Source organism: Anarrhichthys ocellatus, unplaced genomic scaffold (genome assembly GCF_004355925.1).
Source record: "Anarrhichthys ocellatus isolate YVR2014 unplaced genomic scaffold, GSC_Weel_1.0 scaffold9, whole genome shotgun sequence".
Classification (NCBI taxonomy): Eukaryota; Metazoa; Chordata; class Actinopteri; order Perciformes; family Anarhichadidae; genus Anarrhichthys; species Anarrhichthys ocellatus.
In genome coordinates, this window is record NW_022280039.1 from 1,731,437 (window position 1) to 1,749,330 (window position 17,894).

Genomic DNA, 17,894 nt, shown 5'->3' on the forward strand with positions numbered 1-17,894 from the left:
TCAGGGTCTGTGGGCACTTGTGTGTCTATGTTTTGCACTGCAACAACTGCATGTACTTGTAGTGTGTGTATCGTGTGATCATTCAAAGCCAAACATCAGAAATCCCAAAAATTTGAATATTGGATGGAGCAAAAAGGCACTCTGACCTTTTAGTGGAACCACTGCAAATACACAGTATTGGTTTCTAATGTAAATGACTAGGGACAGAGTAGATTTTGGATTCACCTCAATCCTCATGCTGACCCATGGCTCGTTAACTAGCACTGTCATCCATGCACAGAAGCCAGGGATGTGATGAAATACTGAATTTGAGCAAAACAACTGACGGTATTAGTTTTGAAAATATAATATATTAATTTTGCCCCAAAATAATGTATATCTCCCAGCAGTGATCTGCAGTATTTATCATTCATTTGAGTTAATTTGAGTTGTTGGTTGGTTTACAGTTGATGTAATAATTGACATAGTAATTTTAATGATCCCTGAGAGAAATACAGAGTATAAACATTTCTTTGGAATTAGCAACAAGTAGTGAGGTCTTAAACTTTTAGAAAAAAATAGCACAAAACTGCAATGGTAAGGCAGAAAATTAAGAATTTAAGGAAAAGAGGAAGACAAAAGAAAAGGCTGAAAGCAAAGGAAATCAAGAGTATGTGAAATCTATTAGCTTTATATGTTGCATCCTTCAGAAGGGCATAAAGGTTTGTTTCCGTTTCCCTCAAGAAAAATTCCCTTTAATTAGGAGGGCTCATCTCTTGATTCAGCCAAAAAAGGACCGTGTGTTAATGAGTACGAGAGAGAGTGAATCCTTGCCTGTCCCTTTACTCCGACCGGACAAAGAAGGTTATTTCAGATTTATTGTTCCGGGGAATCATCACAAATAGAAAATCACTTAACATTCCAATTACGCTGTGTCCCAAACATCCCTTAGATGAATCAAAAATAGGAAATTCCAGACAAGGAGAATGGGCCAGTGCAACCTTGAATCCCCACCACTCAAACCAACATACATACACATTCACCGACAAGTAACACACGCAAAATGGGAGATGACAGAAATAGCAAAAACAAAAGGCAAGGTATATAAAAGAGGAAGTAATAGAAATAAAAGGTATGGTGTGTGTGTGCGTGTGTGCATGACATTTGCATCTCCGGCTCTCAAGCAGCTCTGGTCTTGGCTGGTCCTCATCTGTATGTGCATACTGAGTGAGCCCAGGTGCTGCGTATGGCGCAGAGGTCACACCAGAAAGGGCAAGTGCTAAAATGAAGCTAACACAAATGCACATGTGCACGTGCATTCTATCTCACACGCTTGCCCAAAAGCACATATAAACACATGCATGGCAAGCTGCACACACGCACCAGTGAGGGTTGACTGTCTTAGTTATTCATTGACATGCACCCAGGAAGAAAAAAGTGGGGGCTGTTTTTTTTTTTTTTTTTTCTTTTTTTAAAGACAGCGAGAGAAAACATTCAAACAATGGTTCTCTATGACTTCTAAATCTAGCTGTTGGTCAGGGGTACCTGTGAGGGTCAGCAGGGTTGTGCAGGGAGAAATCAGAGAGGAGCAAAATCTAAGACACCTCAGCTCACTGCCTGGTGAATTTACATGATGAAATGGGAGCACAGGAATAGACCCCTGTACAGTTTGCAGTGTCTTTTTTTGCCTTCAGTTTGTACATTTGAGGTTATTTTACCTGCTGCATCCAGTCCTGTGTGCCTTTGCTGGTCTCCTGCAGCCAGATGTTGTGAGCCGAGTCAGTCAGAGCCACAGCGCACGCTCTGTTCTTCACCTGTATTTCCCTCTGATTCATCTGCCACAAAAGCACATCAAATTTGTGTTAGTCACCCTATCAGCATGTTATCGACAAAGTCACTGTTGAGTAGGATACGGTTTGTTTCAGACATTTTTACAACAAAGATACCTTATGCTGCAAGGCATATGATAGCCTCTTTAGAAAGAAAAGAATATAACATAACCATTGCGTTAGTAGATACTTGCCTAATCAAATGTTTAGTCCCTGTCTAACATACACTGTCAGCCTACTCGCTGGACCAGGATAGCACAGGCCCACTGGACAGCGAATACAGATTCAACCTGGTGTACGGTATAATGTTATGAAGAGAAATATGAAAGAGCTGCTCCAAAATAGCGTGTCCTTGTCACGTTCTGTGCAAATGTCCCTTTGCTGTGCATGTTCATATACCTCTGTCCCCATTCTTAATACCCTTTCCCTTCACATGTCAGAGAGAACGTGGCTTCCGCAAGCCCGTCTTCATATTCCCCTCTGAATGTCAACGCCAAGTAAAATGTCACGCAAAGGACTTGTTACTGCACTACAATAGACTTCCCACACCGCTGGTCCCACCCCTAGGAGTACTGCAGGCCTTGGGACGAGCCGGTTCACTATGCTTGGCTTTAAGATAACACGGGAAGAAAAGAGAACAGGACTTGCAACAATAGGTTCATGATCATGTATTGCACACGTTTAGTGAAGCTGGGAAAGAAAGTGGTGGATTGGGGATGGAGATAGCCTGTGGAATAGAACTAAGTATGGCGATTCCCAGGTCATCTACACATGGCACAAATTTGTAAACGTCCTGAACTTGTCTTGTCCTGGCTTAAAGAGGCGATGGTGTTGATGGCTTGGTGCTTGAGAATAAGACAAGTACTTCAGTGGCAATGTTAAAGCCAAGGCATGGATTGGAATATCAGGGATAGGTTGGTGCCTGCATGTAAGAATAGGATAAATATTAGTCTGTGGTAGCGTGGTGTAATAAAATAAAATATTGCTAAGGCTTGTTCAAAGCTACAGATTGGGAGGGTATAGAAGGTTAAGGCTGTTGCTAATATGAATCTTAGTCTGACACTCAGACGGAGGCTGAAGAAATTACCCATTTTATACACATTCACGGGGGGGAACACGACCTATTTTTAACCAGCTAGATTGGCTGGTCGTTGGCTGTACATCAAAATGACGGTGGGCATTTGAATACATCCTGCCTCGCCCAGGCAAATTAAAGTGGGAGTGTATAGAGATAAATGGAATCTATTAAGGCACTAAGGACTCATACATCATGGAGCTAATAAGGCTTCCACGGTAGCGTCTTAATCAGGGTGGAAGGTAGAGCAGACTGAGGGGACGTACAACCCCAAGCATAAAAACAAAGTACACAATTGTAGAGATATACAACAAAAGGAAGACAGACGCTGCACATGGAAATGAACAGACACATTCACTCACACAAAATTCATACAATCACACACAGACGCACACTCCACTCTGTACTCCTCTTCATCCACGCTTGGTTGAAAAGCTTTCCTCTGGCAGAACTGGGCCCGTGGGAGAAGCAAAGTCAACCTTTTAAAACTGGGGGTGTCACTCAAGGTCCTGTTTTCTGGCGCTAGCCAAACGGGCTAGTCCCTGAGTATAGGGGCTGCTAGCAGAGGCCAGGAAACAGGAGACACTGGACTGACTGTCCATGGGAAACACAAAGGACATAACTTCAAACCAGTCAAAAACATTTGCCAAGTCTGGGCAGAAAACTGAACATTTTGTCCACATTCCAAGTGGATGAATAGGACTCTATTCCTATTGTATGCCCCTTAAACCATCTGAGAGTGTGTGTGTGTGTGTGTGTGCATGTCTGCATGTACAGTAGGTGTGGGTACACGCTTGGATATATGCATATTCGTGTTGGAATGAATGTGAGCAGATTGGAGGGCACCGCTCTGTGTTCAGGGGCAGTTTTGTGGAGAAGCAAGTGAATGACAGACAGCGGTTAGACAGACATAAAGGGATGTGTAAAGAAAGAGTGTAGATGGAGCTGGATGGATACGTCTAGATCTTAAATACTGGACTTAAGTATTTAGAGAGTGAGAATGTTTAATCTTGCGTAGACAGATTGTCTCATCAAGCAGACAAGTAACTTGTTTTTTTTTTATGAATGGGACAACAAAACCTTTGGAAGTCCAAAAGCACACATTCAAAATGAATATATTTAGCACCTCTGGATGCTTTGGAAGTTATTTCTCTCTAAATTTGATTGGTGTGAAATACAAAGAAAAACAACTTTTCTCTAACAGACTTTTGTGATCTGTGATTTGCTATTCGAAGATACTCACACAGATTTGTATATTTGCTGAAATGAGGAGGCATAATAAATCAGCAACTCTCAACAAAAGAGTTTTCCCGACGATGGCTCAACCGAAGATTAAAGAGCAGAGAACTCCATCCCCCAGCACGGGCTATATCAATCACTTGTTCTGACAGCTCTCATTGCCGCATTGCCTACACGCATATGCTTGGCTGTGGTAACAGTTGGTGTAATAGGTTGACAAATAATGACTCCTGGAGAGAGTGCGCTATGCAGTGTGGCCTTCAACCACAATGATTTTAACACCATTAGGTCCCATGTTTTACAAGCCACAATGACAACTGTGGTTGGCTGCATGTTGAAAGCAAAATCCAGGCATGTCTGTGTCTTCTGCTAGGTGCGTGACACTCATGGTTAAGTTACAAACCAGTTACTATAAAGCTACATGGTCCCAAGTGGGTAGCGATGTAGAGCTGTCTGATCATGTTATGATTTGTACACCATGTTAGCCTGTGAGTTAGTGCTAGCCATCTTTATCCAGAGCGTTAAATGTGCTAATCCACTATGTAACCGCAGACTGCAGCTTTAACAAGGAAACAGGCCAGCTGTTGTGATCAGTCTTGTATCGGACAGGGAAAAAGGAAGAGAAACATGTGGAACTACTTGTTGAGCTAAAACCAGCACACAGATGTTAAGACATTTGCCGCCTCTCTTCTGGCCTTTCCTTTAACGCTAAAGCAGCTGGATATGCAGAGTAAAAGTTCAGGTGGGGGTTGAACGTGGGAGGCTTGCTTTTGAAAAAAAATTAAGAAAATGGGAACGTAAAGGCAGAGCGTTATAAGAGGAAGCTGATTGGCTATCAAACGCAGTATAACAGGAGGACTAAAGAGGGAATGAGAGGAAAAAGCAAGACAGATAAGATACAGACAGAGGCAGATGAGCACAAAGAATACTTATGAATGCTTTATTGATCCCCATGGGGAAAATGATCTTTTCCCTTGGCCGACTTCACAGGGAGATCAGACCACAGGGTCAGCTTCAGAATAGCATCCCTAAAGCAAATGGGCTTTCACTTTCGTCTTTAAAACATAAGCAGAAGCTTAAGCTTAAGTGGAAACGATGCACAGATCACAGGGGTCTAAAGCAGAGTCCTCAGCTTGAAGGACGGCAACCGTACTCACTAGAGCACTTTCATGAAATGTTTATCACCAGCTTGATGTACTTCACCCATCGTCTGCATAGTACAGGTGTATAAGGCATATTCTGTAAAATTATCAAAGTCACTTTGATTTAAAATGTTAGTGTGTCACAAAAAAGGTGTAAAATAAATGTCTTAACCCATTGTTGACATGCTGTTTTTGGATTTGGATTTAATTTGACTGGACCTACACATCACATGTGAACCATTATGACAAAGCTGAGTCACTACTGATGACGCAGACTTGAGTTCACCCCCACCCAAAATACATTTAAACTCTGTATGAACTATGAAATCCTTCTCCCTCTTTTCACTCCCTCACTGTTTCTTCCTCCAAAAAAACATTTATTTTCCGACTTCTGTGCAGAGGGCCAGGTTGCTATAGAGACCCACAAACATCACAGATTTGTGACCCCCTGGTTTGCAAAATTCGACTAAATCCAGCTTTTCACAAGTTGAAATAGCCACCCCCCCACTCATTTGGAGCCACTCAGACACCAACACAGAGAGAGACTTGTCTCTAACCCCCGTATCCTGTACCTGACCTCACATGGCTCTCAGCAGAGTACAGTGTTTAGAGCTTTAAGCTGCTTCCTGCTACTAAGCCAGCTAATTCCTAGACTTTTTGTTGAGCATAATCTTATTTTCACCACTGGCGAAGAATGTGATATGCGATGGGTGTGTGTGTGTGTATGTGTGAGCATAGAGTATGCGTATGAAGGAGAGATGGAGGAATATTAATCATGTTTATTTATCTGGACGAGGAGTTGAAATAAGTGACGAGACATCATTTAACAGCATGCTAAGGTAATCTCTGGTCGAGATAAATACTTAATTTCTCTCCTCTCCCCGTGATGCTCCCATGCCTGCGACTGCTCCGCTGAAGCTACATCTAAACACCGGTAATAATAAAGACAATTATTTAGGCCTTTGATAATTATGTGTCAAAGGCAGCGAAAGCCACTAGATAATTGGAAGAAAACTGAATGGTAATCCACAATGGAGATCTCCCTATGGGAGACAGGCAGACTTATCCCTAGAAAGAATGCAGAGCGAGAGAAAAGAGAGAAACAGCCAAAGACATAAAGATGAGAGCTCTTTAAGGGGCCTTGCTTACTGTCAGATAGTCAATGTGAAAAGCCACAATTACACATAGAGAGTGAGTGTGAATAGAGAGCAGCGAACAAGAGAAAGGAAAACAAGTGATAGAGAGAGAGAATGACAGAAAGTGAGTGAGAATAAAAAAGAGAACGAAATGTTGCGCGCTAGTGGGAGTGAGCAAAGACTGAGCAGAGGCCAAGGGGAAGGAGGAGAGAGAGAGAGAGAGAGAGAGACGGAGAAGCGCCCAGTGACGATGCCAGTCAGAGACAAGGCTTATAATGTGGCATGCACTGCCAACAGCCGCAGATAATCTAGGACTACCCACTGAGCACTGAAGCACTGCTTAAATATTTGATTGATTAACTGTCCTGTTGCTGCCAGAGAGTTAAGAGGAGAGCATCAGAGAAGCCAGGGCGAACACAGAAAAAACAAACAAACATGTATGCGCACATCCGGAAGTTGGAAAACACATGGCGCAGACACACTAACACATACTCCCCCATAAATCCCTACACGCCAACATTGGAACAGGAGCGCAAACACAAACACACACAGACATGTACACATTGCGAGCATGTGAAGAGTCAGCAAAGACAGTGGCAAGGGCTGGGAAACCAAACATAAAGGCTGACTGATGCTCTGGCAGTGATTTTCTTCCATCATAAATCAATGAGGACAATAGACTTAAAGATAAACAGTGCTGAAGTTGACGATCTTCATCTGGATTTGGCTTTCAGTGGCCGCGGGATTCACCACAGGGATGATGTTAGTGGGCTATCTCTCTTATTCCTACAGTACCGGTGTATGACTATGTTGCTAGCAATTGATCTCAGGTCATAGAGGGTGGATAGGAGTGAATGCAACATGTTCAGTTGCTACACTGTCCGTGACACACAATCACACACACACACACACACACACACACACACACATACATATCCCTGTTCGTCCCTGGCTGTGAAAACACAGGCAGCTGGCCCCCCACGCTCCAACACCCTCCACAGGAAGAGACAACACCAGCGCTTCCTGTGGCTTTGAAGCAGCGTTCCCAGGTCCCCTGTCGGTCCCCAGCTTCCTTTGTCTTAACCGCAGGAAGGAAGCCCTCTCTAGCACGAGGCCACAGGGCCCTAGGGAGCCAGAGGGAGTGCGTTTGTGTGTGTGCACCTTTCAGTGTTGTGGGAGTGTGCTCACTGAGGTCACATGCATTTACAGCGGTTTTTCCCCTTTGACTCTCCAGAGCCTGAACTCTGGTTATGGTGAGTGTGTAGAGTAGGAGAGAGCAGGAGAAAACTGCAATAACTTCCTCCTCTCTTTCCTCTTTCCTGTCACGGCTGTTCGCCACATACATGATGAAGGGAAGATGAGGGAGAGAGTGAGAGAGAGACAGACAGGGAGGATGGTGGGCAGAGAGACAGGGTGAGATTTGAAAGGGTGAGGAGCGGGCATTGCAGAATTGTGTGAGTGACAGCACCGGACGCAGGGTAGTGGGAGGTGGTGTGTGTCTGTGTACGTGTTGGGGAGGATTCTATCTATGTGTGTATAACCGTGCAAACCACACACGCACACACACACACACACACACACACACACACACACACACACACACATATATATATACAGCGGACAGAAACACACCAACAAGTGGGGGCGGTGAGGAAAAGGAAGGCCAATAAATATTTACTGACACAGCAGAAGTGGAGAATGGTTGTCCACTGGTGGAAACAAAAGGCAGAGGATGAGGAGCGGCGTACCAGGAAACCTGCCGGCTGCGGGCGCTGCGCCCCGCTTGTGCCCGCATGGAAAACAAGAAAGAGGAAGACGGGAAGGGAGGATGGAGGAGAGAGAGAGAGAGAGAAAGGGGGCAGACTGAGGGAGAGGACGAACAGGGCTGTGGGTAATGGGGGTGCTCATAAACAATAGCAGCCTGGAGCAAAGCAACTGTTGTTTACTTTTAAAAAATGGATTTAGTTTCTTCAAGATGAGGTTTAGTGAGAGTTTTACTTTGTGAGGGCGTTGGTTTGTGCATGCGAGTATGTACAATCATATGTTTGTATTCAAAAAATTATATTTTGTAATAAACTTCAAACTTCTGTATGCCTCTCTGCCTCTCTGCCCAATTGACCAAATAATCAGAATAACTCACCGAGGGATCTTCTACATGAACGTTTTTATTCCTGCTGGTGACATATAATTCTATAAAATGATAATGAGTTCCTGAAACATTTCTATTGGTTTTCACTTGAAAGACAACTCTTTTCAAATCATTCAGACCCAATAACCCAAACAGATGCTCAAATGTTAAGCATCATTTTATATTCTATATTTACCCAAACATAATTCAATTAATTTCTAATTAACATCTGCACAGTGGTAAGTGTTGATGAGATTAACTCCCAACAGTTTGATCAATTTACATTTCTGCCAAAATGAAAAGACTGGTAGCTGTTGCTCGAGTTGCTCGAGCTGTATTAACAATACCCCTATAATGTTCACATTAAAATGATATTGACACAATTAAGAAAGTGGACAGTGGAAGTTTCGTAACATTAGTAGTTAGGGATGTTCATCTATTGTTTAGCGACAGCAATTACGGAAATGGTAATTTCTAATTAGGCAGCATTCCTTAACGAAGTGAAATTACGGCACGGCGACTAATTAAAGTCTTGTGTTAATTAGAATATATCTTAGTTAAGAAAACCAGCATAAGGTACGGTGGGCAACGTCTTCATCATTCCCAAATCAACTGGCCACATTAACAGCTTTGGTCTACAGAGTGAAATGAGAAAGTTACTTTTGCGCATTGAATACAGACTCGGCCTCATCATCTCCACTTGCCTTTTCTCTCCCTCTCTCTCACTCGAACAGTGCTTTTTTCTTGTCTTTCTCCCTGTCTCCCAACCCTCCGGCAATGCTGTAAAATAGAAACCTAACCTCAATATTTTCCCTCACGGTGCTGGGACTTGCTGGCCCATTAAATTCCCCTTCCCATGTGTCAGCTTGCACATTTCCACCATGAAATCTACGTATAATTAAACTTTCTTAATGATTTATAAGCTATAATAATAGCCGTAAGTATTTCAGAGCAGGTTAAAGGGACAGCTTTTAAGTGCACGCCGGGGGATGACCCTGTTTTAACATAGTTTCGGATGGGTGACTCTCGGCTGGAGACCACGATGGATAGGGCGAGGGAGAATGGGATCGACGGAGGGAGGGAGTGAGCGAGCGGGCCTAACAAGGGTGGGTGGAGGAGGAGGCTGAGACCTTTGTGTCGTAACTCAGGGTGATACTGTCATCGAGGAGAACCAAGGGCTCCCTGAACCCTGGCAGGGAGGAGACAGCTTACCACTGACAGACAGAGAAAGACACATGCATGCATAGAAGGCAAACGCAGCAACAGAGGCTGAGAAACTGACAGAAGGAAAATGCTGGATGCAGAAAGAAAGACACAGGTAGAAACAGAGACAGGAAGCGATCCTGAACATCTGAGAAAACTGTAGTTGGATAAAATAAGTCACAAAGAAAAACAGTCAAAAGAATTACTTAAGACAAAGAATACAGATTCTATTGAATAAAGTCAAATAAATAAATATTATAAGGCACAATATTTAAATAAAAAAGCTAAATTAGCTCACCTAATCCTGGTGAATCAAATACACTAATAAACAGGCAAAGTTTACTGTAAAGCGGTGCTGGAGTCAATGTCTATAGGATGTGCACAGTTTGCATGCATGTTCTGGGGCGCGCACACACACACAGATGTTTGCTCTCTGCTGCCTCTTTGACGGCGAGGCTGATATGATTGCCACTTAGGAAATCAGTGTGTTTTCACACCACTCTCAGCTCTGCCAAAGCTAATGTGTTAAATATCCATCGGGTACTGCTGTCCATTTCTGAGACACACAGACACACACAGCCTTAGGGGCTGATAAACATTGATTCCTTGTACTAACTGAGCCCACAGTTGGTATCCACCCAAGCCAACATTTTCTAAATTGGGGTGCAGTGAGAAAATTTCAACAAGCTATGATGTGAAAGTTCTTCTAAATTAGTTGTGAGGGGGTTTAAGTAGAGCTAAATTTGAACTATTGTGTGACTTTTTTTCACTTTTCTTGTTGTTATCAAGAAATGCCAAATTTGTTTTAAAATACATCATTGTTGTAGAAAAATTCACTTTCATGCTGCACAAATCAACACATGAAATCCAGCTACTGGAAGTGTTTTGGAAAGGTGGAGTCTGCTAATGGCAAAATCTACCAAATATCTCCGTGGACGGTTTTTCACCTTAGCTGTGAATGGGGGAGGAGGAAGAGAAGGAAAATGAAACAAAAACAACAAATCTGGAGGCGCCTGCTGCTACACATTACTGGCAAATCAGGTGTGTGTGCATGCGTGTGTTTGTGTGTGTCCATTCAGGGCAGCAGGAGTTGAATTCTAAAGGGAGGTGTTTTGTTTAAACTTCCAGTGCCACTCGAAGTCGCTCATGGACAAACTGAGGGGGAAGAAAAAGTTAAGGGGGAAAAAAGAATGGGAGGAGAGGTAAAAGTGGTAAAAGCTAATGGAAGTGACAAAGAGAGTGTCCCTCCTTTCAGTTATCATCCTCTACTCCTTCATATTTCCTCGTCTCCTGCGCTGTGGGGCAAGGGAGGAAGAGAGAGAAGGGGGGAAAAAAGAAGAGAAAAAAACATGCTCTGTGATCCCCCTTTACTCAAAGGAAGGACAGAGTGAGAGAGGGAAAACTATAAAAGGCCAACTGAAATTAATGGAAATATATAACAATCTTGAAATTAACTTCTCATTGCCACTAGCCATGATTTAAAACAGCTTTTTAACGAGAGGAAAGATGAGTCAGAAAAGAAAGAGAGGGAGAAGGGGTTGAGGCCATATTACAAATTGGACAGGCTGGAGGAAGCTACAAGTTAATTTGCCCCATCATTTGAAAACTTCACAGTTCTCAAGGCACACTCACTTAAATTATTATTTTTATGTCCAAATTAATCAAGACATAAGACTAAAGGATAAAAAAAAAATACTAATGTAGGGTATAAGGAAATACAAAGCAATTCAATTAGCCATTTAAACAGGCAGAGTAAAGAAAAAGGAACAAATATTTCAAGTATCTGAACTGTATCACGATGTTCCGATGGGCCAGATTTAACAGCAAAACATTTCCCCTTCTAACTTTAAATACGAAACATTTTTTTAATAAATAAAAAATAAATAATAATACCTAGAGATACTGCACAATGATATATATATGTATATATATATATATATATATATATATATATATAATACCCTTACTAATTAATTGTTATTATTAATATGATCATTATTATTATCATTATTATGCTGTTGTTTACTATATTTTGAATAAAACACAAGAACACTGCCATATATTAATAATTTACTTTTGGTTTTTTTCTGTTATTCTTTGCAGCGTTTGACACCGTAGTATATTTAAATAATGTGCCCAATAACCAGAGCAATATACTTTTGAGCACATAATAAAATCAACACAACGATTCCCTTAATGAATTAAATGTAAAATCTACAAAAAGTAGTACACCAGTTGAAGTGCTTTTCAAGTGATATTATTGATTAAAAACAAAGCCTGAGAGAAGGGTGAGGAACACAAACACGCACACAAACACACAAGCACATACAGGCCATTTACACACACACACACACACACACAATTTAGTATAAAGTATATTATTAATCTTGTGAAAAAAAGCAATTAAATCAAAGTGGTATATAGAGCCTGAAGCTATGAGGACTGTCAATTCTGCTGGAAATGCCACAGAAGATTACAGTTGGGTTTGTGGATTCCATGAACACTTTTTTGATTAGGGAGTCAATTATTTCTCATTACTGAAGATGCTATTTCGGAAAAAGACCTTGTCAGTCAATCATGCAAAAAGTCCTCGAAAAGCGTGAATAAACCATTAAAGAGAGAGGCGGGTGGGGGTGGGGGGCTGTGGGGGAAAGCACACTGACCCTTTTCCACACCCAAACTCCTACTTGTAGTCAAATTACCTTTTTAACTATTACACCTCTGTCAGGTCTTTGTCAGCGTATGGTAATTAGGGCCTTCAGTGGAGAACATTTGAAAAGAAAACAGTATATTTATTAGTTTATCTCAGAGAAAGGCATTTACCCAGAGCTGAAGGTAAGTTTGAATGTGGTGATTATCTTGTCATTTTCAGGTTGTTTGTCTAAGAGTGTGCATGTGTGCGTTAGCGTGCGTGTGTGAGTGCATGTCAGCGTGAGTGAACGCTGGTGTGTGTGACTCCAGGTAATGTGCTGTTGTGTGGATGGCACACACATGTGCATTCACACACACACACACACACACACACACACGTATACATATTATATATATATACTGTATATATATATATTTTTTTTTGTATTAATTTATACGTGTGTGCGTGTGTATGTGTGTACGTAAGCTGCTTTCAGCACACTGATAGGCGAGCACAGCACATTTCTCCCGTCCTCTTTGTTCTGTGTTGGGTTTGACACCTCTAAACAATAGCAGCGCTTCACTTCGCCCAGCCCCAACCCACCACCAACCACACACTGCATGGACGGGAGCTGCCAATTAGCACTATCAAAACACCCCTCATCAGCTGTCTGCCTACCACAAAAAGAAAAAAGAAATCCCCAAACAAATCAATAATTCAGAATCTCCCTCAAAAACAATCACATTCATCAGCGGACTTAAGGATACAAGAGAGAAATGACCATGATCACTGACTGTATAGTATGGATTGTGTGTTTAGAAAAGATGCACAGAAAACAACTGGAGTACCGCTGATGTGACCACATGAAGTGGAGGGTCACAACAAGCACTTGACCAGCCGAGTAGAACCAAAGGTCTGCGTCCTCTCACGTCTCATCCTTTCCACTCTGGCGTCTGGAGCTGATCTATATTTTGGGGCCGACACTTCCTCGACCTGACCCGAATGCAACCGATGTCCCCTATCTACATCCTTCTCCTTTTGTGTCTTCCTCACACACATACATTTTCATCCACTCAAGAAAAGCCCCACACTCTCTTTTAGTTTATCTACCTTTGTCTAATGCCACGCTGGGTGAGCTGCGTTTGGCGGCCTCCGAACTGCCAGACGACGTGTTGTGACCCAGGGGAAGGAGGGTCGACGTGGGGAGAGAAGAGTGGAGAGGGGGGCCTGTCATGGAGAAAGGGTCTCAGAGGGCCGGAGGTGAGCAGAGGTGTCTGGGAGATGACTGTCGTTCCTCTCGGTGGTCCAAGACCTTTTCATTAACTTACACCCCAGGGTTCACTAAACAGAAACAGGGGGTGGGAGTGGGGACAGGGGGGTGCAGACGGGTGCAAAGCACTAGCCCTTGTGACCACCAGGGACCTGCTGCCTGCCTGCCTTCCTGTCTGAATGCAGATCTGTGTCATCCATTACGGACAAGGGACTGCTTTTTAACAAAATACAAACACAAACAGGAGCACATGCACAGGCACACAGACAACACATGCACACAAAAATACACATACATCAAAGCCTGCTAAGGGAAAGAGAGGGGTAACAAAGGACAGGCAGTGCCCCCTAGTGTTATCATCAAAGAGAAATCAGACCAAATCAACCATCACCTCAACCAAAGCCAGAAAAACAGATACAGGAAGAAGAGAGGGGGGGGGGGGGTGAAGAGGCTGAAATCATGAGAGAAGTGGTACTGCACGTGGAAGGCCCTGGGTTGGGAGTGGGTGAGTAAGGTGAAGGGAGCAAGAAGCTGGGGGAAGGAAGGAGAGGGATGGAGGGAGCAAGGGATTGAAGTTAGGGAGTGAGTATGGGGGGGTGGAGGGGTGTATTGTACATAATAGCTGCTTGGTGGCGGAGGGGGTTAAAAGATGTCTTGCCACATCCAAGATGTTTTTAATGTTCGAGGCCGAGAGAGCGAGAAAGTGAGAGGGGGTGAAGGAAAGGGAGAGAGGCAGGCAGGCCATGCATGAAAGCCGATGTCAGAGAAGTCCAGAGGAATCGTCGGGTGTGAAGCCATCTAATAGGAAAGCAGAATATATATCAGACACACACACACACACACACACACATGCTGACTGTGAATTACTGAGCCACCCAATGTGGCCTGGTAAGTGATCTGAACATGAACCACAAACTAATGAGTGACATGACGGGAGGAGATGAAAACCTAGCTTACTTGGACAACAAAAAAGCCTTTGGAGCAAAATGCACACTTATGCTTAAAAGATAAAAACGTGTGCACAAACAAGAATGCATTAAAAAAATAAAAAATCTGTGCAAATGTTGTTTTTTCCTCTTTTTTCTTTTACTCGGACAGCACATCCAGCTTCATATTCCCACCATGAAACAAGGCCTACCCTTCAGTGAGTTCCACATTCAGCTCCAAGCCAGCTAAGACATCAAAGGCTGCTCCACACCAGGAGTCTCTCGCTCGCTCTCTTTCTCCCTTCCTCTCTCTCCCTTCCTTTTGCTCTTTCATAACCCCCATCGTATTTCACAGCACATAAAGCCTTAAAATGGCACATAAAACAGTTCATCTCTTTTCACTGTCAGCTTTCCAGGCTTAAAAAATTAAATATGTTTTACTGCAGGTACATAACTAAAACACATCGATGGAAAGAATTGCCATAAAGGATTCAAACTCAGCTTTCTGTAAGTCTCTGAGGCTATATAGTTGGGTATAGATCAGCTGAATAGCCAATATAGGGTGTTTCAAGCTTAAAGTGGAGAAAAAAATGAAGTGACAGTGAAACTGTGGAATTGCCTGTTTTTCCTTTGCCACCAATCCCATCGTTCTGTTTTCCGTTTAAACACTTGAGATATGTGCAGGAAATAAACGGCACAGTCTGCAGATGATGCACTGACACTGAAAGTGTCTTTACTAACACCCTAAAAGAATGCTGTGACCCTGGTGCTGAGGGTTTGAAGGGGGCAAGGCGAAAACACCACAGAATACCAACACTGCATTCAACGAACTTTAAAAGCAGTGAAAGGCAGAGAGCAGAGAGTGAAGGAGGTGGGTGTGGATGGAGATGCAGAGTTTGAAGGAAAAAGCGAAGGAGAGAGAAGATGAGACAAACAGACGGGAGAAAGGATTTAAACTTCAACCCTAGAGTCACTGAGTTCACTGACATTTGCACCAGGATCCGCCTAGCTGCGCCTCGCAGCTTTTCAGAAACGACACTTTCCTTTCAGTTCCTAAGACTTATTCTTCCAACATTCGCTGCAGAATGAGACCATTCACAAGCTTGGGGGAAGAGACAAAAAAAACAAAAAAAAAACATAGAAAAGCAAACTGAATTGAATGTGTTGAATTCAAGTGATGCCCATGTGACAATTTGCTACCCCGTATGTCCTCAAGATTCCTCTTGTATATTGTATGCATTCTTATGGACGAATTAGCAAGGGGGAAGGGAAAAAAATGACATGTGACAAGCGATTCATTTGAGCTGTCAACATGTCATCTTCAGCACATTCAAACCTCACATCTACCGCTCGTATTCCCTCTCTGGTGAAGGTGACCTAGGTCGTAAACCAGCTGACACACCCAGACACAGCAGGTGAATGCATGGAAATACCACAGTGGGAACAGCGAGTGTGTGAGATTGGCAAGAATGAAGGCAAGTTAGAGCAAAAGGACAAAGAGGAAACAGTGACTAAATGTGACATCTACATGGAAAAGGAAACAAATGAGGATACCTTTTAAAGAATTGAGAGCATCTGGCATTTTCAGGTGAAAAAAACAAAAAAACAGACAGATAATTCCACATTTGAGGTTATATTAAATAAAACCTTCAGATTACGATAACCATTAAGAGGTTTTACACAAAATAAATAAACAACACCTCAGAGGATACTTTTCAATAAAATAGACTGTGAGAAGGAGGAAACAGTGGAAAAAATGTGATCTTGGACAGAGAGGTTTGTCAAAAATGCCAAAATATAAAAAAAAACACTGTGTGGATGAGACAGATGTCAGTCTCAAGTGAAGGATCGGAGTGAGACGGCAGAGAATGAAGGAGCAAGGCCGAGGTGAAGTTTAGGTTAAGAGAGGGAAGGGAAAACGAAAGTGAGTGAATCGGAAGCGAAGAGGAAGAGCAAAGAAGAGGCGTAAGACCACATACACCGGGGCACGAGATAAAAGGAAGAAAACGAGAAGAGGCAAGTTTACAGATAAACGGTAAGAGAGAGTAGGAGGATGACCAAAGAAGCTCAGAGGAGTGCAAGAGACACACAAAAAAAGAACGGTAGCAGGGAGTGGTTTGGCATTTTTAAAATCATGGGCAAGTGGCAAAGAATAAAATGAGCGAGAGAAGGAGCTTTTTGTTTTGCGAATTAAGAAGGAAGGTACAAGACAACGAACGACAGCGAGAGGAGCGAAACAAGTGGACAGCAGTGCCCAATGGGTATTAAAGAGTGAATGAAAGAGCGAGAGACGTGTGAGGCAGAGGAGACAGAAGGGAGCGAGACCTTGCCTCTGAGGCAACGAGCCGAAAGGAACGAGAGAGGCAGACAAAGCCGCGCACTGCTCTCACACAGCAGAACAAAGAGAGGAGGTGCATCATGGGAGTCTGAGCCTTGTGCCGCCACTGACGCCATGCTGGATAAACACGCAATGGCACGTGCAAAAAATCAAACCGCAAACACATAAGCCTTCATGTAATAATCAGTGATGAGTGAAGACTTTAGACCATATGTTTTAGTTAATTTGGTTTTGGTTTAAATTCTTTAAGAAGTAAAGGGTCAGTTTTCCTACTTTAATGTTGTAGCTCCTCAACCTTCATAAAACGCAACTACATCAACTATTGTGCATATCATATGGAAGCATACAAGTACTACTGCATAAAGAACATGAGTCTGTCTGTCGTAAACTTGACAAAAGAACAATACGGAAAACTTTTTATAATAGTGACTTTAGCATAGAATACAAATATGGTAGAGAGCAAGGAAACGCTGAGTAAATCAAAACAGCATCTTCACTGAGTGAAGACGCACTCTGATATATGCAGACCTGGGTTAAAGCAGAGGGTGAGGATAAACAGGAAGGGAGGGCTGTTCAATTTTAGGGGCAATTCAGGTATGAGTGGAAATGCAAATATCCGTCTGTGTGCGGAGTGTTCTGTGTGTTTCATTGTAAATCTGATTAGGTGCATGTATGTGTGGTAAAAGCAGTGTATACTTCTCAGGCAGCTCGCTCAGGGAAACACAAGAAGGAGAAAAGGAGTAAAGTCACATGGGTGACAGGTTAAAACTGTGGTTTACTTTCTCAGCTATGTCAGAAATCAAAGGAAAAGTATGCACAATTATTAAGATATCGGCTCTAAAGTTTTCCATCTACACCCTCTGACTCCTGCTTCTCCCTCTCTTGTGATCTCTCATCCTCGTTCCCTGTTGGTCTCTCTTCCTCCGGCAGGTCTGATATGTTGGGAGCTGCAGCTGAACTCTGAGTAGCACTGTCTCCAGGAAAAAAGAAAGTGATC

At 42.8% G+C, this 17,894-nt stretch overlaps 1 protein-coding gene across 1 annotated transcript in view; it reads right to left on the reverse strand.

The window, feature by feature from the left end:
* Nucleotides 1-17,894, reverse strand: part of arb2a (ARB2 cotranscriptional regulator A) — a 142,232-nt gene that overhangs the window by 47,546 nt on the left and 76,792 nt on the right. The window contains exon 9 of the mRNA XM_031849059.1: nucleotides 1,698-1,814. Within this exon, the coding sequence (XP_031704919.1) occupies nucleotides 1,698-1,814 (117 nt within the window). The remainder of the gene's footprint in view (nucleotides 1-1,697; nucleotides 1,815-17,894) is intronic.